General features: G+C 45.9%; 1 protein-coding gene and 1 long non-coding RNA gene across 7 annotated transcripts in view; one reads left to right on the top strand and one right to left on the bottom strand.

Annotated features, from left to right (window-relative positions):
* Rgs6 (regulator of G protein signaling 6) overlaps positions 1–26,520 on the bottom strand; it is a 540,717-nt gene that overhangs the window by 71,118 nt on the left and 443,079 nt on the right. For all 6 annotated transcript variants that reach the window (XM_029484451.2, XM_085830530.1, XM_029484450.2 and 3 more), the window contains 4 exons: positions 24,417–24,498; positions 22,947–23,021; positions 20,861–20,959; positions 19,796–19,857 (listed from right to left, as the gene is read on the bottom strand). In XM_029484451.2, coding sequence (XP_029340311.1) covers positions 19,796–19,857; positions 20,861–20,959; positions 22,947–23,021; positions 24,417–24,498 — 318 coding nt within the window. The remainder of the gene's footprint in view (positions 1–19,795; positions 19,858–20,860; positions 20,960–22,946; positions 23,022–24,416; positions 24,499–26,520) is intronic.
* On the top strand, positions 6,708–25,805 carry LOC110306684 (uncharacterized). The gene is made up of 3 exons (XR_002379307.3): positions 6,708–6,865; positions 24,560–24,693; positions 25,337–25,805. It is a non-coding gene; the product is annotated as an uncharacterized LOC110306684 (long non-coding RNA).

The raw sequence follows: 26,520 nt of genomic DNA, 5'->3' as shown, positions 1-26,520 counted from the left end.
AACAGAAAATGGCTAGGGGCAATGCTAGAATAGGGTGCATACATGTGTGTGTGTGTGTGTGTGTGTACATGCACACCCACCCACCCACACACACACACAAATATGTGTATATTTGTAATGAGCCCGGTGAACCTAACTACCTGCCTATCATACAATACTAAATTTTCATTTGGGGCAGGTAGAGAGCAATGGCTGTTTCCCCCAACTTTTCTCACAGAAACATCTGCCATCCATCTTTTGATTCTTCCTGTATATGAGCCGCACTCAGACAAGTTTGACTCTATGTTTCTGAAGCATGAGCTTTTATAACTGTTCTTAATAGATTAATGTAGACAAGGATTTAGCTCCCACTCACTAGTCCCTAGCAACCCTTACTCCCTGCCTTCTGATGAACTCCCAGATGAATTCACCTACTTATTGTTGCTAATCCAGAGTCCACATTGCTAATCTGGAAACAACGGTTGGCTGTCAGCTAACAGTATCTTACTCCATGCCAATGTTTTAGCAAATCTTTGAAACATCTAGAAATAGATTTTCCCCACCCCCAACTTGTATCAGATCCTCTGTCGGGGTTTTCCTGCCTCCAGATGGTGTTCTCTCCGCAGCCCTGAGTCCCCTGGCCGCTATCTGGACTGCTGGCCTCCTTGGTCCTGATAGAAACCCGGCATCTCTGGCTCTTGCTTTTACCTTTGAGCTGTGATGAAACACACCATGTAGCAGCTTTCTAACAAAGGTTCTCAAGAGCTAAATATGAGTACCCAAGGTCTAAAAATGCCTGTCAATCTCTGTATTTGACCGACAGTGATGGGTATAGGCCACCATGTTGAAAGTCACCTCCTTCAGAGGCTTGAAGGCGTTACTCTACATTTTTGGTGCTGGGTGTCTGGGTCCACGTGAACTGTTGTTACTTTGTCAGTTTCTCTCTATGTGGATGTAGGGTCTCCTCCTTATTACTAATATGCTCTGCAATTTCATGATGGCCCTTCGCCAGTTTTGATTCAATATACTACACACAATATAAAACACATTTTAAAATTTATTTCTTTGCTGTTTTAATACCCATAACCCCCCACTTTTCTTGTTCAGTAAGACAAGTTTTAATTAACATATGAACAGCCTCAACTATGAGTCCAGTTTTTCTTTAAGTGTTTCATCTCCTAGTCTGACCGTCTTTTGACCTGTCTAGTTATGTAGACTGACACACTCTCAAGACTTTACTCTTATCATAGCACCAACTTTCTTATTTTATCGACGAAATGTCTTGTCATATATCAAGAGCCACTAATCTTCCATATTCACTATGATTCTTCTGTTGGTTATTCTGTTTTGAGTTCTCCAAGTCCCTTCCTTCTGCTTGAATATGTAAATGATGTCCCGTCCATCTGGGGCTTTCCTTGAGGATCTGGGAAAACCATGGACATCCATTTGTATTGAAGACTTAAAGACAGAAATCTGCTAGGAGGCTAGGTGTGCATGTGGACAGAGTGTGCACACTGACGGCCATCCCCAGCAGGTCACAGGTCTCCTGCTTGTTTCCTAGTTAAATCTCTCTACAGAACTAGAGTCTTTCCTCTGAGGACACTTATTTTTCTCTAAGCATATGTTCACAAGCCATTTCTGCACGGTCCACATGATAAGTGCTTGAGGCCTTATGGGCCACATAGTATTTATCTCAGCATTTCCACTGTTTACAATGAGGGGTGGAGAGTACCACCTCTCCTCGTCTCAGAACCCCTCTAGCTCAGGAAATAGAATATCCACTTATCTCAGCTCTTCCACCATTATAATGCGGTGGGGGCAACTCCTCTCTCCAATCCCCACACTTCAGTAGATACAACATCTACCGTCTCTTTTGTCTTCATTTGGCCTCAATGATGTTGTTGAATATGCCTGAGATCTAAGGTTATGTGTCTCTCCGCCTCTAGGGAGTAGGATGACTAGTTTCCAGGGGTGCAGGTGGTCTAAGACCAGGAGTCTGGAGAGGCAGAATGAGCTTGTTCGGATGCTATCAGCTCATGCTTCACTCTTGCTTTCCCATGGTCCTCTTAGACCACAGGACTCCAGGGGTCAGCCGGCCCAATTCCTAGCCACGCCTCTGCTCCAGCATGTAGATTACAATGCTCTTCATTCTCACCCCAGCCACTTTCTTTCTGATCAAATTCTGAAATATTATAAGCTGTCAAAGGTACACAATTCTAGGAACCAGTTGAGAACAATCCTAACACTTGAGAAAATGAGGCAGAAGATTGTGTGTTGGAGGCTAGCCTGGGCTATTTAGAAAACCCCTATAATAAAACCAACCAACCAACCATACAAACAAAAATTGTAAGGAATAACATCTATACTCGATGCCCAGTTGAAAAAGTCAAATATTTACAAATACAGAAATGAAGGCCTATGGATTATTTTTCCATCTCACAGATTTTCTTTCTCAGGAAAATGTGTTGAACCCATTAACCTGACAATTTGTTAAGCTTGAGTTTAAGACAGGTGAAGGATCCACCTCTTCCTGGGCACTGAATGGGTGTTAGACTCTATTCAAGCACTGCTAAAATCATGGTCACTGTTAATCAGACACTTTTTAAGCTGCTATTTTAGGCGTAGACTAAGGGTGGGCAACCTGACTTCCTAATTAGCATATAGACTCGCTCTTGCTACCCTCAGCAAAGGACTGGTTCTAACAGCAAGCTGGATTATTCTTTCACACTGGCAGTCTCCTGCTTACAAACTCTATGGATGGTTTGGGATAATTATGAAAATATCACAGCTGACCGACCTGGATCTTAAAGGCACAGCCCCAGCCAGGGCTGCTTGAAACAGTTTGTGCCAGACGTTTTGTTATCAGAACAGTCCATGAACTCTAGATGACCCTACAACCATTTCCGCTTTGGCCAGAGGAAGAGCTCTTCCCCTGGTGGAAGGACTAATTACTGTGACGGGTGCTAAGAAGTAAAGACTCTTGGCCCCAAATGCAAGCCTCATTGATTATGAATAGTATTAAGAGGAAAAATTCTGATTGCCCCCCCCCCCCCAAAAAAAAGTGTCTGTGATTGGTCCACACCCAGGGCTATAAACGGTCTGCGCAGGCTTACTCAGTAAGTGGGCTGGGAGATACTCGGCTGCATTACCTTCTCTGCTGTTGCAGCATTTGGCCCGATTCAAAGAATTCTCCACAGTGATTTTTTTTTTGCATACTTTCAGTAGTGCCAACAGAACTGGCGGCACCAGGAAAGAGACAGCAAAGAGTGGTGGTGATGGCAGCATAGCTGAAAGGCGGGTAGTGACCTTGGCATAATTGCTTTATGGCTGAGAAAGAAGTGGCCACGGACCCAGACATGCCCAGCAGTGGTGGTCCCCACTGCCTAGCAGCCCTGCTCATCGGACCATCCCACCTTCCTGGCTGAGTGTCCTTGTGTGAATGATCTCAACAGTGGCAGACACTGGCTTCCTGAGTGGCAGACATCCATACTCTGGCTCCTCAAAGATGTCCCAGAGGAGGTAGACATCCTGAGTCATCTCAGCAGCATGCTGCCAGCTGAGCTCCGAGATCTGAGAGCATCCAGGAAAAAGAGGGGAAGCAGGAAGATAAGAGAGCAGAGAGGTGACTGAAGGATAAACAGCTATAAGGAGCTGGAAAAACAACCCGTAGGCCCTATCACTACAAGAGTTCCAGAGAACTACTTACTTTTCAGGACCTCGGGTCTCAGTCCCCAGGTTGGTGTGACATTGGATGCTGCCAAGAGCCAAGGGTCCCAATGCCTGAAGCTTGTGTAGGGCTTAGAACAATCACAGGGCTAAGGCTCCATATCTAAGAGCCTGACAAGGAACCTGACACTGGAGTATGCCTTGCTACTGTTTTCTGATGCCAAACCCCCGAGGGAAACAAAAGTTGCCACAGACCAGCCTTTGAAGGGCATCTGTGAAAGTTAATATCATCAGCTTGTTAGGATCTAGAATCACATAGGAGACAGGTCTCTGGGTGTCCCTGTGAGGTGTTATTTAGATTAGGTTTAGCCTCTAGACATGTCTGTGAGAGGTTATCTTGGTTAGAGGAATTGAAGTGGGCGGCACCATTCCCTAGGCTGGGGTCCTGAATTGCAGAAATGGAGACAGCCAGCTGAGCAGCAACAGTCAACCCTACTTCCTGATTGTGAGTGCAGCGAGATCCACTGTCTCACGCTCCTGCCACCAGAGCTGCCCTGGCATGATAGGCTGTCCTTTCAAACTCTGCACGCCCACGTAAGCTTCTCCTTGCTTCGGTCGCTTTTGTCAGGCTATTTTATCACAGCAATAGGAAAAGTCATACCCCTTCTCCTTGACTCCCTGTAATTTCTGTCAAGCAGAACAAGAAAACCTGCTGCTACGTGATTAATGAAACATTCACATTATTTTTATTCATTTAGTGACATGTTTGGGGGGGTGTGAAGAAAAAAATAATTATTTATTATATATAATTACATATTATATATATGTTATATATAAATTAGTTCATATTTTATTCATTTAGTGACTGTGGGGGAGTAAAGAAAAAGAATAGTTTATTATATATAATTATATATAATTTACATAAAGTTTATATACTTTATTTAATCATCTTTATATTAGACACAGAGTTTTAATATGATATAGTTTATTGCTTTTATATAGGGTTTTTTCTTTTATTTCTTTTATTTTTATCTTGCAGTAGTATGGACCTTAAATGTCTCCTAAAAGCTCCTGTGTTGCAGCCCTTGACCCCAGTGCAACACGGCTGAGAAGCAGAGTCCTGGGTGGTGAACACATCACAAAGGCTCTGACCTCATGAACGGGTTGTCTTTCTACAGATCCATAATCTAATAGGCCACGGTGGGGAGTAGAAATCTAGGAGGGAGCTTCACTTGAGGACGTAGGTCCTGGGGATCACAACCCCAAAGGGTGTCTTTTGTTTTGGCTCTTTTTTCTGGGCTACTGTGAGGTTTATAGTTTTGCTCCGCCATACTGTTCTGCTTTACCATGGGCTAAAAACCAGCACAGCCAATGGATGCAAACTTCTGAAGTCGTGAACTAAACCTTTCCTCTTTTAAGTGGGGTTTCCTGGAGTATTTTATCATAGCAACAGAATGCATAGGCATACACATCTTCAGTATGTACAGACAGAAATCATGTCTGTAAGTAGAATAATTTGGCCCAAAGATATACACATTTTTAAAAATTACTTACTTATCCACAATACAAGTTTTCTTTTTCCCTAAGCAGAGCTGGCTGTGGGCCAGCAGTTTCCTCTACCACAGCAAAGTCACAGCCACAGTCTCTGTCACTAAATTGCAAAAGGCAAACAGGGTCAACTGAAGAATGCTAAGAATGCAAAGGTGTTAGGCAGAGTCACCATTGCTACATGAACTGTGGTCCTTAAGCTGCAACCCAGGTGTCCCCTGCAAGCTGTCATGAATGTGGAGTCTTAGCTCCTGGGCTCTACTGAGTCAACCTTCACATTAATAAGGTTCCCGGGTGACTCAAATGCACACAGAAGTTTTTTAAAATCTGATCAGTTTTCTGAAGAGCACAGTCTATGCGGTGTTTTCCTCATTAAGTCATAATGAAGGAGGAACTGGGGAGATGGCTCAGTGGGGAAAGTGCTTGCTGTGTGAACAGGAGGATGCATTTAGATTCCCCGTTCCCGCACAACAAGATGGGCATAATGGCTCATGCCTTTAACTCCAGGACTGAGATGGAGATGGGAGGATGACGCCTAGAGTCGATTGGCCAGCCAGACTTGCTGAATCAGCCAGCTCTAGGTCCAAAATCCTGTCTCAAAAATTAGGGTGGAGAATGACATCGACCTTTGGCTTTCACATTTGCACACACACAGCCCACAACCACCTGGGAAGAGAATCTCAATGAGATGCTGGTGGGATCAGACAGGCCTGTGGGCGTGTCTGGGGAGATTGTCTTGATCCATTGATTGAGGCAGGAAGCTCCACCCACTGTGGGCAGCACCATTCCGGGTTTGGGTCTTGAATAGTATTTTTTTTTCCTTTTGTTTTTTTCGAGACAGAGTTTCTCTGTGTAGCCCTGGCTGTCCTGGAACTCACTGTGTAGACCAGGTTGGCCTAGAACTCAGAAATCCACCTGCCTCTGCCTCCCAAATTCTGGGATTAAGGGCGTGCGCCAACACCACCTGGCTGAGTGGTATTAAAGTGGGTGCAGTGGTAGGCATGTGCGCATTCGTCCTCTATGCTCTTGACTATGGACAGGACCAGATGCTTCAAGTTTCTAGCTTGAATTGCCGTAATGATGAAAATGATGGACGGTAACCTGAAATTGTAAGCTGAGCAAACCATTTTTCTCTTAAAGTTAACCTTTGTCAGGGTGTTTGATCACAGCGACAGGAAGGAAAACTAGGATGCATGTGTACGAACCTGCATGAACATGCACACGCGGGCACTCACGCACTCAGGCACGCACGCACGCACGCACATACGTACGCATGCGCCATAATGAAGATAACTGCTAATGCTCGTTTGAAAGGTGGCTGTCAATTTCCTGACACCTCAGAGCCTCCTTGCCCTCCTAAGTACAGAGCATCCACCAGCATGGCAGAATGAGTGGCTCACACGGAAGGCTTTTGTTTCAGTTCTTGGCTGGGTCATTTATCTGATCTCTATCAAGTTCACACTATTGTACACAGTAGCCTAGTTGAATACTCAAAACCACTGTGATTAAAATAATTTTGAAAAAAATTTTTTTGGAAAAAAAACCAGGAAAATATTTTAAATAATCCTGAACATCATCTGCAGATGCAGATACATAATTGAAGCCACTATGCACACTGGAGACTCATCGTCGCCTGTTCCGTGAGCCTCCGTTGAGGTTTGCATCCTGACAGGTAGGGACTCATCTGAAAGAACTTTATAGAGTAGCAAGAATAAAGTTCTGGGAAAGTGTGCTCGGGAAGGACTCCTGTTGGACAGCCCACAACAGTAGCCACTCCATTGTCACTGGACTAATTTTACTCACCCTGAAAGAAATGACATTGATGTCACAAATTACCACACACTTAGTAGCTTAAATAGTGTGAGTGTGTACTCAGCTCTGGAGGCCAGAAGTCTGCGATCAAGGTCTCAGCAGGACTGTGATCCCTCCTGAGATTCCAGAGTCCATTCTTGCTAATTGATGATTCTTGAGGCTCCAGGCAGTCCAGTGTCTGTCTGTCTGTCGGTCTGTCTCTCTCTCTCTCTCCCTCTCTCCTCTCGTCTCTAGTGGCCTTCTTCTCTGTCTGCAACTTGACCTCTTGTCTCATTTCATCCTATCTCCCCTCACTCCTTCCCTCCCTTCTCTTCCTGTCCCTTCCTCCTCTCCCTTCTCCTTCATTCCCCTCCCCTCTCTTCTCTTCCCTTCTATTTCCTTCATTTCCTAATATAAATAGTTATCATTGGCTTAAGGTTCTTCTAGAAAACCCATATCTATATCTAATTTATATTTAATATATATTATTTGAAAAATTCATACATGTGTACAATGTATTTTGCTCAAATACACTCCTATCCCCCATACCCTCCAACTCCTTCCATTCCCCATCTCATTCTATACTCCCAAGTTCATGTACTCTTTCTTCATAACCAATAGAGTCCACTTAGTGCTGCTGGTATGTGCCTGGGTGCATGGGCAACCTACCAGGGCCACTTAGTCACATCTGCAAGGATGCTTCCCCCACGTGGGGCCACACTTGCAGGTCCCACAGGTCAAGACCTGGACATATCTGTTTGGAGAGAGAGGGTAGAACTATTCAACCCCCTAGCAAGGCAAATGTAAACAGTAGGGGTTTATAGAGGACAATACTAGGTCATCTTACTGTTTGGAGTTGTCACCAACAAACCTACATTCTGTTCAAGGAGTGAGAATGACAGGCCCTGCTGAGGTATTCCTGAGTGTCTGAGGGATGAGGAGATACTGGGAGCTTCTCTGATTATGAGACCCTTGGCTATCCATGGTGGTATTAGAATGAAGCAAACAGTTCATGGGTCTTCCTTCCTTCCTTCCTTCCTTCCTTCCTTCCTTCCTTCCTTCCTTCCTTCCTTCCTTCCGCCATGGTCTCTCTTTCCTTACAGGATATCTGCCCTGGTCAATACAAGAATGTCTTCCTTAGTTGGCTTTGTATCTCAAAGAAAAGATATCTGCTTGACAGCTCAAGGCAAAAAAGTGAGACATCCTTATCAACTAGATTACACATTGGGATTTTTTTTTTTAAATTAGAAACAGGCTTTCCTGGAAGAGACAGTGGGACTGAAACAAGCAAGTTTTCTGTTCTTCTTTCCTCTACTCTTCTTAGGTTTCTGAGAGTTGGGCTGGGATTTCCAACCTGAAAGGAGGCATCCAACTCCATAGGTCAGGGCCCAGGGCTAAGTCTCTGGGTGGAGCTCTGAATGAGAACAGTGTCAATGTCAGAGCAGGAGAAAGCCCCAGGAAAGGCTGGATGAGAACTCAGGGAGCCCTTGGGCATTCACAACAGTGAGGCTGCCTGTCTGACAGCACACAGGCAATGGAGGCCACTGTCTAAAACCATCCTATGACAGCAGAATCTCAAAGGACCAGGCAGTAACTAAGAACTGTGAGGATTCAGCCATCTTGACAGACAGGTTTTAAACGTCGTCTTTTTAGAGATATTTGAGAGCAAACTGGGAATGGATGTATTTTCAGAGAAGCGAGTAGAAGAGGGCTGATGAGACTGAATGGTGGTTTGGGTTCAAGACAGTGGGGCCGAGGGCACAAGGCAGGGCTCTGTAACAGGCAGTAGGCATGTGAATGGAACTGTTCCCATGGCCAGGTCTGCATCATGTTCCCTGAAGTAGGGTCCAGACAAGCATCAGGATAGACTTAGGAGGAACACGTGGGAGAAGTGTAGAAGCCTCTCACTGAAACCCTGGTAATCTGGACGTGAATTAAGACAATGACTAAAGTTAATGCCACGGTAACAGCAATAGGTGGAATTAGTCAGAGGGAAATGTGAAGTTGGATAGAGGCTTCATAAGGGGTCAGGGAATCACATGGCCAAGTGTACTCCAGTGTTATATTTCATGGAATTGGTTGAGTTGTCAGAAGCAGCCATGTATGTCCACCAGAGGAAAAGATGCCTAGAGATACAGGGATGCTAAAGGTGATAAAGATGAATGGTCTGATGTAAAGAGCCTCAGAGAAAAGGAGACATTGGGTTGTGTGTTTGTTCCTAATAATACTGTAATAAATTACCCCAAACTCAATAGAATAAGATAGCATTAATGTATCAGCCTAGTCCTGAGGACCAGAGTCTGGAGTGGGACTCACTGAGTTAGAACTGCTGCCAGGTGGGTATGATTTCTTTGGGGTGGGGAACATTCTAGAAAGGAATGCATCTTCTTACCCCATCCAGCCTCTAGGGACTTACCACTTGCCTTGGCTTATGGTCTTTTCCGTCTCCAAAGCCACAAATGGCCGACTGAACCTTTACACATTCCACCTCACCGCCACTGATGTCTCTGGCTTGCCTGTCTAGCTTTTAAGGACCCTTATGATAACAGCTGACCCACCCATGTGATGAGGTAATGCACATATTTTAAAGTGTACTTCTTGGCAGCCTTAACTCCACCTGCAGTCTCTATTTCTCTTTCCATACAGCATAAGCCTGACTGCAGGCATTAGAATGTGCTCATCTCTGAAGGACCACATTTCTGCCCACCATGGGTGTCACTTTGGTACAGAAGCCAGGAGACACAGTCACCTCCAGAAAGAAGTGCATTTACATATATACACACATATAACACAATATATATATGCATATATATATATGAATATGAGAGAAAATTTGATGCCCATTTTTCAGAATCTGACTTATGTTGCTTAGCATGGTGCTCTCTGGAGTGATGTGCATTTTCTTGAACACTCATATCAGTGGCTCTGCAAATATCACAGTCTGTTGCCTCCATTGCTCTGCTGTTTTTTGAGGGTGCTGGTATTCCCAGAGAGAGTGAGACAGGGCTCCTTCTACAATTGGGATAATGGAGGATGAAGAGGAGATGAGAAAATTCCTCATACCAGGGAGACAGGAAAGGTTGTCTGCCTCTCTTCCCTTCTGCTTCTCCACCTCATCTGTCACAAGGTCTGAGCTCCAGGCCTGTGCCTGCCTTCTTGTCCTCTTTCCTTCCATTTGTTCTCAGGGTGGAGGTGGCTGGGGGGGGGGGAAGCTTATTCTTGGGGGCTAGAGTTTCTCAGGTGAGGATACAGGAAGAAAACATGGGGTTGACCATCTATACGGGATAAGATCATAATGGAGAGATTGAAAGGCTTAGGATTTGCTTCTAGATGACTCAGTGCACACTGACATACACACATCATGCTGCTGACAAGCTCTGCTCCTGGCCACTGTTGATTTATCCAGGGCCACCTACCTACCCTGGGTGGGGCCCAGTGTGCTTTCTCGGAAACTGCAGAGAATGGAGCTTGTCACATCTTCTAGGTCATGTCTCTAATAAGAGATCCTGAGGCTTCACAGAAAGGAGACAGGGCCAGTTAGTGTCTGAGAACTCTGAGATGCTAAAAGTCCTGGCCCTTCCTGAGCATGGCTGCCAGTCCCATGCCGAACTCCGAAACACCTCTTCGAGTTCTGAGAGCCAATACATTCTCCTTTTGTCTGAGCCTGAGTATACATGGATGTTGCTCTGCTTTGAAACCTAACAAATATCCTTGAGATGGGGATGAAGGTAATGGGTGCATGAAGACCAAGCTCAATAAAACAGCCATGTTCAGCATTGACTGGGTAGGCTGTCAGTATCCCAGGTCATGTGCAGATCACAAGATGAAATGCCAGGCAGGCAAGGAAGGAGGCAGGCACGGCTGATATTTGTGTCTAAAGTCAATACTGACGACCACAGAAAGGCTTGGGGAATGGCATCAGAAGCAAAGAGAGATACACCCAGAGGGATGTAAAGGGCTATGTAAGCTGCCCAGTGCATCTGCACACAAGCACTGATGGTCCATAGGTGTTCGGATGTGACAGTGAAATAGAAAGTGAATATAAGAAATCTGGCAGAAGTCCATTAGGAACAACACCTGTCATTCAGCACTTTAGAAACTCTCGGCCTCTCACCCCTGACTCCTAACGAGCGACTTGTTTTCTTATTTCCAAATGGCAAATTCTCACATCCTTAGAAGAGATTAACCGATCGGGTTCTGGCAGAGATGCTGCCTGCCACTGCTAGAGGCTTACAGCTGTCTTGTCGGTGTAGACGTGGATATAGCTGATTTGTCTGTATATCTGTCTCATCTTCCTAAACAAGTGCTGCCAGGGTGGACTCTCTGTGGCCAGTGCATCCTTTAATGCAGTATCCACCACCTGCTGAAGTCATCAGGCCCCACTGCATCATCACAGGACAATACCAGCACAGAGCTGGCAGCAAAGACATCTTGCCTTCTTTTGTTTGTTCAAGACAGTGTCCCATGACTCACAGGCTGATCTTGAACTTGGTATGTAGCTGAGGATGGCCGTGAACCTTTGAGCTTCCTGCCTCCATCTCCTGGGTGCCATGGTTACAGGTATGTAACCTGGTCTATGGGATGAACTTGGTCTGTCTCTGGGATGCTGGAGATTGAACCCAGAGCTTCATCTATGCTAGGCAAGCACTCTACCAACTGAGCTTCATCATGACCGTCCCTGCAAAGTCAGTTCCTAATTATACTCACCTTTCAAGAGGATGAAGAAGTTATTGATTTTAGGTTGTAATTAGAGGCCACCTTGATATATTTGGAGAGGAAGGACATAATGAAAGAAAGTGACTTCAGAAAAACACCTAGTCTACCCACTTGAGAAGGCTTGGGGGCAAGTTTTAGATTCCATCCTCTCTTCCTTAACGGAAAGACTCATCATTTCCTTCTGAGTTATGAGATATGACATACACACACACACACACACACACACACACACACACACACACGCACACACACACACACAAACATTTAGTATGTAGTCCAGAGAAAGAACAGGTGCTGTCTCCCACCGTGAAACAATACATAGCAGGGAGTCTCTAGACTAGTCCCTGGCCCAGCACACATGTGATTTTGGCAGAGACGTTGAAAAGGCACAGACATTGGTAATTGCTACAGAAAAGGTGCTGTGAGGTATGGCTGGAAGCTGTAGACAGCATTAAAGCCAGAAGTGGAATCTGAAACGCTGTGCCCCCACTTCAGGAATACACTAAAATGTGCTAAGGCATTTATTTATAAAGTCAGAGCCTTCGAGAGAGCAGGAGACCCCAAAGTGTAAGAGGGTGAAGAGGGGTCATGCTTGCTCCCTTTTTTGGGTGTGTGCAATTTCTAAACAGTGATGCTTAGAAGGCAAGTGGGACAGGAAGGACCTGAAGGGAGAGGGGAGGGAGATACAGAGCCCCTCTACAGGTGGGGAGGGAGGAAGGCAGGAGAAGATGGGTGGGTGGGGGACAGAACACCCTTACTGGAGGCTACCCAGAGACACAGTATTCAGGAGGAAAAACCTGGGCGGAGTGAAGGTGAACGTAGCCCTCTGAGACGAGAGTGTGTGTCTGGAGCTTCACCGGCCTCTCTTTATTCCACAGGCTACAGACTCCAGATTTTGGCCTGAATAGGGATGGATGACCTTGGCTATATGGTGACTTCTTGCCATTCCTTTTCTACTGATTAAGATGGGCTGGGAAGTGAAAGGATCTCACAATTTCTCAAACCCCATGAAAGCAGAGCTGTATTGGCCTCCTCCGCACCCTCCCCTGAATTTATCACCAGACATTAAGTTCACAGACTACTATCATCACCCTAGCAGATTTTTAATAGAGCCTTGGGGTATCCGGTTCCTTGCTGTCTTATCGCATTTCATTAATTACATTTCATGATCACCGAGGGTCAGGAGGCAGAGGAGGAACCAGCATCCAATTTTAGGGAGCAGCAGCAATCTCAGAGATGGGCAAGCAAGATGATGTTAAAAAAAAATCAATTCAGCAGTCAGCTGTGACACACTAAGGACTCCCAGGAATGGAGTAAAGGTGGGCCAAGCACTGCAAGCAGGCATAAAAATGAGACAACTTGATCTTTCTGTGTGCAGATGCTATGCTGGGACCTGAGGCAGTACCCCGGTTACTGTGGTGTCCCCCAGCATCGCTAGGCTTGGGAAGAACTCTCTGTGCTGTGGGGAGATCAGAGATGCCAGGCAACTGGAAGCTGAGATGTATAGAGTTCTGTACAAAACTGTATAACACTGCTGCTAGCCATGGGAGGCTTGGGTGGGTGGATTAAAATACATAAGCCTGGGACTCCTGCAAAGAGGAGGAAGACCTCATGTCTTTGGCAACTTCATCTATCTGGAGAAGTCACCATAGAGTATGTTATAGTTTGGTTCTTAAAGGTCCTCCAAAGCTATGTATGAAAGACTTGGTCAGCATGAGGCAGACCCTAGTGGAAGAATGAAGGTCGCTGGGATTGGGCGCTTGAAGGAAATATTGGGACCAGACTTCTCTTCTCTTCTCTCCTCTCCTCGCCTCGACTCACCTTGACCCGCCCCACTCCTCCCCTTCTCTCCCCTCCCCTCCCTTCCTCTCCCCCCTCTCTTCTTTCTCCTCTCCCATGCCCTCTCTCTCTTCTCCCTCCCATTCACAGCTACCAGCTTTATTCCACTATGCCCTTACCACTTGACAGTCTTCCTAGGCACAGGCCCAAACTGATGGGGCCAAATGAGCCTGGGTCGAAACTTCTGATCTATGAGCTCAAATACAATCTCTTTCTTCTAAGTTGATTCTTTTTGGTATTTGGTCACAGTTAACAGGCAGGCGACTAACACAAAGGTCTCATTGGAGTCTCTAGGAGAAACACACTCCATGCCTCCAAGTTTACTGTCATTAAGAAAAACATGGCTCGTGGGAAAGAGCTTTTACACTGCCCTTAGGACAGTAGTTCCCAGTCTCCTAATGCTGTGAATCTTTAATACAGTTCCTCGTGTTGTGGTGACTCCCAGCCATACAATTATTTCATTGATACTTCATAACTGTGATTTTGCTACTGTTACGGACCATAAGGCAAGTATCTGATGTACAGGATACCTGGTATGCGACCCCCATGGGGGTCACGACCCACAGGTTGAGAACCACTGCTTTAGACTCAGGGCCATTGTGACATCACTGTCTGCTGTGGCAGACTGGTTTTAAAAATGGGCTGTAATACTCAGGCCTTTTAATCTTATCGGGGGTTTGTGACCTGGGTTTTGCATGAGTATGCTTTGTTCCTGTGTTCTTGTTGTTTCTGTGCGAGTGATATCAAACTAGCCGGCTTGGGGATGATAGTTCATGTAAAAGAGAGTACAAGTGCCCTTGTTGAAGCCGTCCTACATGATCAGAAGCCATATACATGAGACAGTCAGCCAGGATCAGCAGAGCTTCCTACCCAGTCTACAGCTGCGAGCAAATGTGCAGCTTAGCTCATGCAACCAGTTGGCGAATAGACACCTGAGAAAGAATGAACGCACATAGAGTAATGGCCTCTCCTACATTCTATTGTTCCAGCAACTACAGTTACCCATGATAAGCCACAGTCCGGAAATATTAAGTGGAAAAATCCCAGGAACAAATAATTCATGAGTTTTAAAGTCACGCACTGGCCCGAGCAGTGTGATAATATCTCCACCCAAGACAAGAGTCTTGCCCAGTGTTTCCATGCTGTATATCCTACCTCCCGTTAGTCACTTAGTTTCTACGTGTGCTATCGGATCCACTGTTGTGGACTGCGGTGCTGGTGTTCAACTAACCCTTGTTTTACTGAAGGCTGCCTCAAGTTAGGCTGTGCGTGTAATCCAGAGGCACCAAAGAAAAGCCGCAAAGCACATCCTTTGTTCCTTACACGAGCCCTCGAGAATTCCAAAAGAGGCTGCATTTACATCGCTGTTATACATTGCTATGATCGTCCTATTTTATTATGAGTTATTATTGATATCCAGGGTTTGTAGGCATAGGAGAAAATAGTGTATGTAGCATTTGGCAGTATTTGGCCATCCCTGGTGGCGGGTGGCGGGGGGGGGTAGTGGGGGGGATGGATGGATCTGCTGTGGGCAGAGGAAGGCAGCTATTGTAGTGTTAGGCTTCTGAATATAGAGGTTCTTTGTAAGTCACAGCTAACTGATAAGCCTTGTCTGTTACAGCCTGGGAAGACAGGATGCATGTTTAGAGAGAGAATATTACCTGTGGTGCAAGCTCTTGATCCCAGCACTCTTGGGGGGGGGGGGCAGGCAGAAGCTGATGAATCTTTGAGTTTGAGGTCTGAACTACAGAGTGAGTTCCAGGACAGCCAGGGCTACACAAAGAAACCCTGTCTCAAAAACCCAAAACCCTCAACCCAACCCAACCAACCAACCAAACAAACAAACAAAACAAAAACCAAAAAAATGAAAAACAGAACAAAAAAAAACAAAAAGAAAGAAAGAAAGAAAGAAAGAAAGAAAGAGAGAGAGAGAGAGAGAGAGGGAGGGAGGGAGGGAGGGAGGGAGGGAGGGAGGGAGGGAGGGAGGGAGGGAGGGAGAGAGAGAGAGAGAGAGAGAGAGAGAGAGAGAGAGAGAAAGAGAAAGAAAACCAAGACTAAGATGTAAGAATTTGAACCAGAGACTTAAAGAACACAGCACTCTAGGGCCATTTTGTGTAGGAGCTGTGTGTGCTGTCTCTGAAGAGCAGGGACTTAAAGGAGGTTTTTGTTTGTTTGTTTGTTTGTTTGTTTGTTTGTTTTAGTTTTTTGAGACAGGGTTTCTCTGTGTAGCCCTGGCTGTCCTGGCGCTCACTTTGTAGACCAGGCTAGCCTCAAACTCAGAAATCTGCCTGCTTCTGCCTCCCAAGTGCTGGGATTAAAGGCATGTGCCACCACCGCCCGGCTTAAAGGAGTTTAAAAGCAAACTATAAGTACACTGGCTCAAGTTATCCAGAAAAATGAGCTGGAAGGCAGTGTTCTTTCTTTAGGAAGGCAAGTTTGTGAGCCGCATTTAAGGAGGATCTTCACTTAAAATAGTTAAGACCAGAAAGCAGGGTAGTGAGCGGTGTGTATCTGGAACGTTGGTTTGAGTATATAGTGATCGTTATTTCGGAGTCAAGAACAGGGCTACACATTCAGGAAGTGCAAGAATCAGCCCAGGCAGCACACAGATGCCGTCTCAGGGGCACTTAAACACTGTTAGGCACAATGCACAGAATATTTGAAACTGTAATGAACCGAGGAGATCTAAAGAGCCAGTCCCTCCATACAGAACACCTCCCTCCTGGAAGAGGAGAGGGGATTGGTGTGTCTACAGGATAGGAAAAGGGGAACTGCACAGACCGAGAGCTTCCGTGCTGGCCTTGGGCAGTCTGCAGGGCTGTTGGAATAGGAGTCAGAGAGAGGAGGGAGAGAGGCTGGCTGGGAAGACTTGCATTAACACAGAACTGTCATCTTCAAGGCCAGTCTCCCTCCTCCTTCCATCTCATATACCTGAGGTTTGCTCCTGTCAGAGGGACTGTTAATCACCACTTTGGAAAATTACTAGTCCTTCCTGCTCGTGGGGAAGGGACCTGAGTGCCAAGGACTGGAGCCAGGCCTCAAGCTTGGGCTCACTCCTTAACCCTGTGGGATAACCAGCAACACTATCTCCTCTTCTCAAGCAGAAAAGCAGAGAAAGAGAGACGGAGCAACTTGCTTCATCAAGAACACAGGAAATGGCGGAGGAGGCAGGAATCAAACCTCCCTAGTGGGTCCCGAAACACACTGGCTGACTGCTCTGTCCCTCTAACTGTCGGCTGCAGGTTTTAATCCTGCCCAGTTCTTGCTTTTGCAAAACTGGCCGCCGGTATCACCAGCAACAGCTTCTTACCTCTTGGGTTCTTAGGCAACTGAGTGGAAAAAAAAAAGGCAGGGACCTTTCCTCAGGGGGACACAATTCTAATTAACACTTATCACCTGGAGCAGGCCCAGGGAAACCGGATCCCAGACATGGGACTGTGTGGCTCACCCAGGAGATCTCAGTTTTCGCCTCTGGCCAGCTGCCAGTGCCACCACCCGAGCCCCTCCTGGCAGAACACAGCAGCTGACAGGCTAGGCCCGGGCCGCTTTATCTCCAGCAAACACCCGGCTGCTCTCCCCCCACTGCTCTCTGGGAGTTTGCTTGTGGCTCTAATGAAAACCCTTACGTCGAATTGAAGAGTTGTCAGTTATAAATTCCAGCCTCTGCTGGGGTTGGACTCCTGGAAGTTTCTGGCTGGGGACTTGCGGTTGGAATAAGCCCTTGTGTGAGCACCTCTCCAGTGTAATTAGATGTACCAGCTGGGGCTCCTCCCACACAGCCCATAAACAAACAAACAATGGGACCTGCCAGACTCCCTGCCTTTGCTACGGGCCCTCCTGGGACATATCACCTACCACATTCTGACTGGTATCTCACAATAACTGGTGTAGGCTTCTCCAGTCACCCCAAAGATAAGATAAAGCTGAAACTCAGAGGTCCCCTCTGAAGTGAGTTCCCAGGCTACGTAGCTGCAAATAGCGTTCCCAGAACCTTAGACACCAGATTCGTCCCCTTAAAAGCTCAAAGTACAGCTTGCTTAAGTCGCCCCTGGGTCCATGCCTAGGGCTTGGGTTTAGGAATTCCCATTGCTTAGCTCTCCATCCTGGCCTTGGAACATTGACCCTGGACATGGGAACCTGATGAAAGATGCTCTGTATACACTCTCTCCTAAGAGCCCTTCCAAGTCAGATATGACCATGCATACAGATACTGCAGCCTGCCAGGTCAGCCATTTCTGTACCTTGCCTCCCAAACAGAGGCTTGATGGTCTCACAGCCACAGCACAGGAACGTTGAGGCAACTTCAGCAGCTTTGCTCTTGGCTCTTTGTAGGTGGGAGGCAAAGGTATCCTCAGTTTGGAACAGAAAGGTACTTTCAGAGGCTGGTGTGCTGGCCAGGAGTCCCATATTTTGACAGCGAGGACAAGAAGCCTCCTGTAGCCTAGCCTGCAGCTGTCAATACCTGGGACTTTAGAATAACTGCTCTCTGTGTGATGGGAGCTTCAGCCATTGGCACTGTGAGAGGCATTTGCATGATGGAACGCAGGAACACCATAATTCTTAACGGGGGCAACTTTGCTGCTGCTGTCCCTTTGCACATTTACTAATGCTCTGCAGCATTGCTGGTTGTCACAATGGTGAGATGACACTACTGGCCTCTAGTGGATAGAGGTTAGGAGTGCTGTATAACATTCTGAGACATAGGATAGGAACTTAGAAATGCAACAAGCCATCGTCTGGCCCAGAATGTCAACAACTAAGTTTACTATTAAAAGTCCACAATGCCTCAGCTCTTAAGAATACAAACTGCTTTTTCTAGGGAACCCCAGCTAGGTTTCTTGTACCCACACTGGGCAGCTAACAGCCACTTGTAATTCCAGCTCCAGGGGACCCAATGCTCTCTTCTAGCATCTGTAGGCAGTTGCACTCCTGTGCATATTTCCATATATACATATACACATATACTCATAAATATATATGCACATATACTCATATATATAACATATACTCATATACACACATGTACTCATAATTTAAAAAATTAAATCCTTATGACTGGACCCAGAGGTAATTCCAGTTCCTCAGGAGGATCCCAAGTTCAAGGCTTGCCTGAACTGCAGAGGGAGATCAAAGAAATCCCAGGTAACTTAGTGAGATTCCCTTTTCAAAATAAAAAGGAAATGAAGGCCTTGGAAACACAGGTTAGTAGTAATACCTCACCCGCCCACAGTGTGTGAGGTTCAATTCCCAGTACTAGAACAATAACAACAAACATAGAAGATGGAGTGCACATAGATACACATACAGGGCATATATACAAATCAACATAAAAATGCCATAAGTCCTTGGTATCCTGAGAAGAACACTAATCCAGGCTTTGGATTTGAGGTTGGAGTTTTCTAAGTTCCCATTTGTCCAGAGAGAAGGTGTAGGTTACCCAAGGGGTCAGCAGAGAAAGCCTTAGAGGTGGGTCACACAGCTAGTACCCCGCATGCTCTAAATTTCAAGAACTCAGTTTCTCTGATACACAGTAAATAGCCTGACTTACATCCTGGATCCCATCAGAAATTGGACACTGCTTTTACAGCAGCATAGAGATGAATAAGTGTTAAGTTCTGGCTGCCTGATTAGATTTATTCCACACAGAATCCCCAGGTTATATCTTCACTGAAAGGTTAAAAAAATGGATCATTTAGTTGATAAAATTGAGTCTCCTATGAGGTAACAGAGTGGAACCAGCTACCAGCGCAGGTTATAGCCCAGGAGCTGTTGGGGAGGCCAGGCTGCAGGGGCTCGATGTTTGCTTTACAGTCGGTGCAATGCAGTTCAGCAGGTGTTGGTATGTGGAGGAGGGACATCTTTCCAGGATCTAGTCCCCTCCTGTGTATGCGGCTGCCTCAAAGGGCTCACATAACTTCTTTCCCTTCGTAAAATGAATCTGAGCGTTTTATAGCTGAAAAGGGAGTGATTCCATTTGGATCAACCAAGGGACTGAGGGCAAAGGTGAATGATGGAGTTTTTTTAGAGGTGTTCTTCCCTGATTGACCAGGTTCCATGGTAGAAGCATAAGGGAGTGGGTCTTGCTCAGGCTCGGAGGCCTGTTAGCTACACTCACACAGGGCCTGGGGATTGTATACATCAGACTGAAGGAGTGAGTATGGGCTGTCTCCTGAAGCTGAACGTACTTGTTAACCCTGTGACATTTCTCCTTTATAAAATATGCACATGGTAATAATATCGGCAGGGAGCAGCGTACCTTTCAGCCACTTTGGACATTTTCAAACAATGTCTGTCAATCTGTGCATTCAAAAACGTTATCTGGAGGGAAAAAGAGAACATAGGTGCTGAGGCCAAAGTAGAGCTTGATTCTCTTTCATTCCGTGAACCCAAGTCCTGCAATCACACCCAGGTCTAAACCACTCCGTGGACAGCACTGTTACCTTGTAGCTCAAACTCCAGCAACCGATTTGCCCTTTTGGGAACCCCTGCCACACTTTGGATTCTAAAACAGGTTAGCATCTCACTTTCACCTGTTCATACGTATCATTTCATTTTTACTTTTCTCCCAAACTATTCAATCAAAAGATAGCACATAGTCAAAAACATCGGCAACAGAATAGATAGACAATATGTATACTACAAGAGTATAGTTTGGGCTAAACCCCTGTAATAGTTCCTCTGCCCAGTTTCCATGTATTTATCACACTCATGTGCTGGCTGTGTTTAACTAGAATCAAGTATTTTGCATCTGTCTGTTTCTTTCTTCCCACCTAGCCATAAGCTTGTCAGAAAAAGGCATCTAAAGTGACACCTTTGCCTGGCCCATCAGAAGTCAGCAAAACATAATAAAGAGTAGACTTCAGAAGGGAGTGACGTCCTTAGCCACTCTCTGTTAATCCGGCTTCCTCATCAAGACACAAACTAATATGTGAGTTATGAGTTGAAAGTGATGCTGCGATGACTTTGGGATGGAGCACTCTTTATTGTTGATGTCCTCCCTTGGAGTCTTAGCATTATAGAGGTATATAGAGAGTGGTCCTGGACTGGTGCATTCTGGGAATTCATTATAATGTTAACTCCTCCAGGATGGGATGTCTACCTTTCCCTCCCTATGTCTCACAGCAGGCACTCGGGAACTCTGACCTCAAAAGCCAGCTCGCAACTGAGATAGCTCGGTCACACCCCTTCCAATATCTGCTAGGGATCCACGGTGGAGAGTTTCTCACTCTTTCTAAAAGTGTCACCCATGGCACACACAGGTTGAAGTCATCCAGCAGCTGGATTCTGCCGCTCGTGGATCACACTTCGAGGATTCACTCACCTGTTTTCGGATGTCATCTTTTGTAGTTTTCCTGATTGGCTGGCTTGGTATGTGCACTGGACTCTGTGACTGGGTCTCGTCTGTCACACCATATACTGACTAGAAGACGAAGCAAAAATATGAATTGCATACCCTCAGTGTCATGGGTGCCTTGGGAGCCAACCCTTCATCTCTTTCTTTTAATATCTCTCTGGCATCCAGCCAAATGACTTGACCCTGAATTTCTCCCATGGTAGACTTCTGAAGGGACCACATCCTCTTTGGGCTACAACAGCGAGGAAATCCTTCATTTCCTTGAGCTAAAATGGTTTCTATGTGTAGCACTGTTTCTCTAAATACAATCCAGAGGCCAACGGACCTTAAAGCATCCATTGGGGGTCTTTAGTCAAGAGGTACATTGCTGAGTCCCACCCCAGACTGACTGAATCACAATTTGGGAGTCTGCACTTTAAACAAACACCTCAGGTGATTTGTGGTCAACATTGAGCTTAAGGACAACAGCTGGAAGGACAACAGCTGGAAGGTACATTCAAAAGTCTCCCATGGGTCTCCTGCTGTCCAGCAGATAACATGCACCCCCTGGTACAGGGTCGAGATGGAAGCCTTCCTGGTTCATGCTCCTTTTAAATTAAGTAGCTTTCTGGCCTCCGTTTCTGCACAAGTCTACAGCCATGGCTGCTTTTCAAGTAGTTTGTGGTGTTATGAAGAGGGACAGAAACAGCCCCAAAGGACATGCTGTGCATAGCTGAAATCTACATAATTATGAAGGCTCAGATGTTACACATGTTGCTGTATAAAACTCTGGGATCTTAGAATTAGGGCGATTAAAGACTAAGTAAGGACATCAAGACTAGGTTTGAAATATAGTATTGTTATTTACCCAATGATCAAATAACATAAGTAATTTCAAGAAGTACATACCTGGGGTTTCAGTCTCTGTATCTCCCTTTCTCTCTCCCCTCCATCTGTCTTTCTCTCTGTCTCTATCTCTCTGTCTTTGTCTCTGTCTCTCTCTCCTGATACATACCCGTTCACACACACATGCACACATGTACATACAGCACACTGCTAATCCTTGTCTAAATATCTGAAATCTTCTCAAATCCCAAATCCCACAAGAGGAAAATTCTATACCTCATCTCACAGAATAGGTTCTGGTTAAAGCATAGGTACACTGAAAATAATACATAACATTACTTTTGGACTATATGCATAAGGTGGCTATGAAACGAGTATGCTTTGTACTCAGACTTGGGTCCTTCCCCTTAAGATAGCTTGAGAGGTAATCTACAGGCATCCCAAGCACTGAAACACTTCTGATCCGAAGTGCTCTGAATTCGTACTTGGTCATCGTGTGCATTGGCAATGGTTGAGGATGTCGCTAACCTTCTCAAATTAGTGTTAGAGAGCACAGCCACATCCTCCTGAAGCATGGTCTTTGGAGAGGGTGAATGGATGGATGGAGGTAGCCTGAGTATCCACAGGGATGCTGTGGCCACTGCCCGTTTTAGTCCAGTGAAATACAAGGGATCCTGGGGTCATTCAAAGTAGGGCAAGATGGTGACATGGGTTTGACAATTCAGCTCTATTTAAACACTCCCATTTGCTTCTAAGTACCAGGCTCTCTGTACCTGCAGCCTGCCCCTATTTTTTCCCCAGTGGTTTATTTTCTTCACTGCAACCTCCCCAGAGGCACCTTCTATTTACTCTTTATCTCAGAGGATCCTGCTTACATAAAGCCCCTGGGAGACCCCACTCTGTGTCAGCTACACCTCCTGGGCTCCTGAACTTACCTATTTTCCCTAATGCAGCACAGTGGCCCAAGGAGGCCTGCAGTCTGGTTTCATTCCCTTCAAAACTATGAGATTTCCCCCCCAAAACCTGCAACTGGACCTCAGCAATTTGCACAATGCCTAGAACATACCAGCCGCCACCCAACGAATATTTCTAGAATTTGTGAATAAAATTATTTTAAAAGACAAAGTGAGGCAGAATTACAAGCAGAAAAAAAAATCACTGTGAACACCCACCAGGAACAGAGGGCTATTCCCCACCAGGAAGTTGTAATTCAAGTCAACTAGCGAACCTTTTTAACCTTTTGTGGATTCTTCAAACGCCGACATTTTCTGATATCCATTTCTGTTGTGTTCACACAGCCTGGCTGAGAAGAAAAAAAAAATAGTATAAATTACTGAGTGAAAATTGTTTCCAATCAAATCCAGGTGGTCCTGTCAGACCTACTCCTCCCCTTTGCAGATAATGCTTCATCTAGTCATCTTGCCACAGTGCTTCTTTGTGGAGTTCTCACTGGAAATATAAAACCTGACCTTATAGTCAGGGCACCCTGGGAAGGCTCTAGTAGGCCTTCCTGGCATCACACCTATATTTCAAGTGGCCGCAGTGCTTTGGGCATAGCCTTTGCTATGCCCCATCTCTAACCACCTGAAAAAAAAGAAAGAAAAAACAAACATGTGTGGACAGGGAGGGGCTTTGTGGAACTGTTGCTTTTAATTGGTTTTTAGGAAAGTTGCAATAGTGTGTTCATTTTCAATTCCATTTCCTGAGGGCAATCAAGATTTGTTTTAATAATGTGAAATCAGAGATACAGTCAAGCCTCATTGTCTTCTGGTTTGTGAATTCATCTACTTGCTGAATTTTCTTTGTAACGTGCAAATCAAGGTTCTCAGAGCATAATGACCATTTACAGCCACGTGCAGAACACTCACTTTGAGTCACCCTCAGAACCATGCTCAGATGAGGCTGGACAGGGTAAAGCTCTGCCTTCCTATCCCACGCTGGACAGCAGCCTCTACAGCACTTATCTGATTCCAGGCTTTCTACAGTTTTGTGTTCTTCTTGGTGACTTTTCCATTTTCAGTAGCCTCCAGGCAGGGTGTCAGAGAATTGTAAAGTGTCCTAAGGGTAAAGGGGGCTCAGCTGTGCCATAGGAGAAAACAGAATGGCTGTGACCTTGCTTGAACTGAGTTCTGCCAGTCATGGGCTCACCACCATGTGCTAACCTTATCATATGAACAGTGGTGTCTTCACACAGGAATATGTGTGAGACAAAGCTACGTATTGGTCAAAGTATGTAAGCAGCTTCTCAAAGGAAGCCAGCTCACACAGGAGCAATGCTTCAATCTTCACTACTCCAGAGTTTGCAAAGACTTTCTATAGAACATGGCTACTGTAAGACTGAACAGTACATGGAAAGAATGTCTTAAGATTCAGGGCTTAATGATGGTGGAAATGAACATTGCTAATGGAAGGAATGGAGGTCTCAAAGACTCCAAAGCTCCGCTCTCTGCACTCCCATGGTTCCCCATTTCTGGTCCTACGTTTCCACCAGTGTATAATTTTTAAAAGCAGAATTGGCATTCCTCCAGGAGGCCTATGGAGAGAATGTGAACAGATGGAAAGGCCGACTTCACAAAACATAGCAACTCTCCTAAGGAAGGGTCATGTGGTCACCAAAGACGGGTGGGCATGTCCTGGGATCAAAGAAAAGAAAAAGGTAGGCGGGTCCCACTCGGGGAACCAAGCAGAGCTTCCTCACCACTGGCCTGTGGACATCCCAGAAGGCCCGTTCTTGGCTATCCAGAATTTTTCTTTCTGTCTTATCCTTTTTCCGGTCAATCCTGGAAGAATAAAGAGAGGAAGTGAGAGGTGTTTATGCTGTTTTCTCTTCTGCCTTCTCAGCATTCCCGCTCCTAGGAGCTAAGGTGCCCCTCGGAAACGCCACACTCCGAAAGAGATTGCAGATTAGCATTTGTGAGCACTGACCATGATGGGCAGACAGGAAGAGTGACCAGAAGCAGAGTCGCCCATGCGAGGTATGAAGATCTAGGTTACTAAGCTCTGAATTCTCTGTCCCTGCATGCGTGACTTGGTAGGAAGAGATGCAGCCACCTGGTTGCCAATTCTCCTTCCCAAACATGGAAGTTTAAACAGCAGGCAAAAACATCTGTGAAACGCTCCAGTTACTTGTTTTAAAAGTCACTTAAACCATCTGGATTTCTAAAGACAGTGTGGTGGCCCTAGCCTGGGACAAGACCCTAAAGATTAATATCAATGGCCTCAGTTGGGAAAAGCAAAAACTGCAGAAGGGAAATTAATGGATGACAAAGCCAGATCCTGTGTGTTCTGATCAGGAGTCACCCCCTGCCCCCAAAGCGTGTATCGCTCCATCATAAAAGTAAAATTCACCTCAGATTAATTGCCGTGTGACTTGTGGTTCTCAGCTCTCTTGGGAGCCCTTTAGTTTACTGGACTGAAATAAGCCCATAATCACCCTGTGATTTTTGTGGTAATTGCTGTGTACTTAAATGGCCCACAATTATTATGCAATCACGGAGTTAATCAGAAAAGTTAATGGAGAAAAACCATATCTGTAGGAAGTGACAGTCTCCACCTCTTTTATAACGTGGTGCCATTTGATTCTGGGAGAGCTAACCCATGCTTCTCTTTGCTTCCCAGGGACCTCAGTCCATCCAAACTGGAGCCTCCTTCCTGCCAGCACTCCCCCACTCTCCACCTCTACCTCCCAGGTAGTCTCACCCAGTCACTCAACACCTAGAACCTGGTCTCTGCCTTCCCTTAGGGCCATCTGGGAACACTGGATTGGGAAGAAAGAACCAACAGGTGGCTGGCATCATGGGTAGAGGGAAGGCAGAGATAACTGAGAGAGGGTGACAGCGATGAGGGCACGCAGACTGCTGGGCCAGACAACCTCAGTTCATTCCCAACGGTGGCCATTGGCGACCTGTCTTCACTCACACAACCCCCAAACTTGACCCTCAGCATTGAGTGGGTCCAACCACAAAGCATGGAAGTGCTTCTCTGAAGCCATAGCAGACTTGTTCACCTACAAGGAATCCTCAGAGAGAAGATCCCTGCATCCCCCATATCTTCCCATCCTTCCTGCATCCTCCTTTGGCTATTGGCACAGTTGACTAACCAGATACCATCACTATGAGAAAAGGGAGACCCTGGTCAGAGCGATTCCATGTCCCAGAATTCCATGGACCTGGGTGACAACCCAGTTTATGAGCTGGGGGAATATTCATTCCTCATGGCTCATGTTTCCTTGTGGAAGACGGAATCTCCATTTCCATGAGTGAAGATATAGAGAAAGCCCACTCTCCTCTTTTCTTCCTTCCCCCTCGTGTCCTCCATGGAAAATGAATGATCTAACTTTTTGGTAGATTGGAAGCTCACACTGGTCCTTCTAGGTTAGCCTGAGCTTAGAATATCTGTTCTCTGAGGTAAGCTTACAGGATTCAGCTCTGTCCTGGCAGAGGGATCCCATAGACACCCACCTCTGTGCACGAAATACTTAGCTCCTCATGCTTCACAACGTGGCTTCAGCAAGTGAACCCAGAAGCCTAAACTCTATGCATATTTTTCCATTAGTTTTAAGCTTTGCTCCTATATGGAAGACGGTGAGAATTAACCTATCTGTTCTTCTGAGTTTGGGCACCTGGTCCCAGCTATTGGAACTGTTTGGGGGAGAATGTGAAGTCCTTAAGAGGTGGGGTCTGGGTAGTGGTAGAGTGTCACTGGGAGCAGGCTCTTGGAGGGATAGCCCAGGCCTAATTCCGGTCTAGCAATCTTGGCTTCCTGATACTCTGTGATACAAGTAGCATCACATACACACCCTC

This window comes from Mus caroli, unplaced genomic scaffold (genome assembly GCF_978045245.1).
Source record: "Mus caroli unplaced genomic scaffold, Mus_caroli_1 scaffold_14, whole genome shotgun sequence".
NCBI lineage: Eukaryota > Metazoa > Chordata > Mammalia > Rodentia > Muridae > Mus > Mus caroli.
The sequence above is the reverse complement of the archived record's forward strand: the minus strand, read 5'-3'. Positions and strand labels throughout refer to the sequence as shown.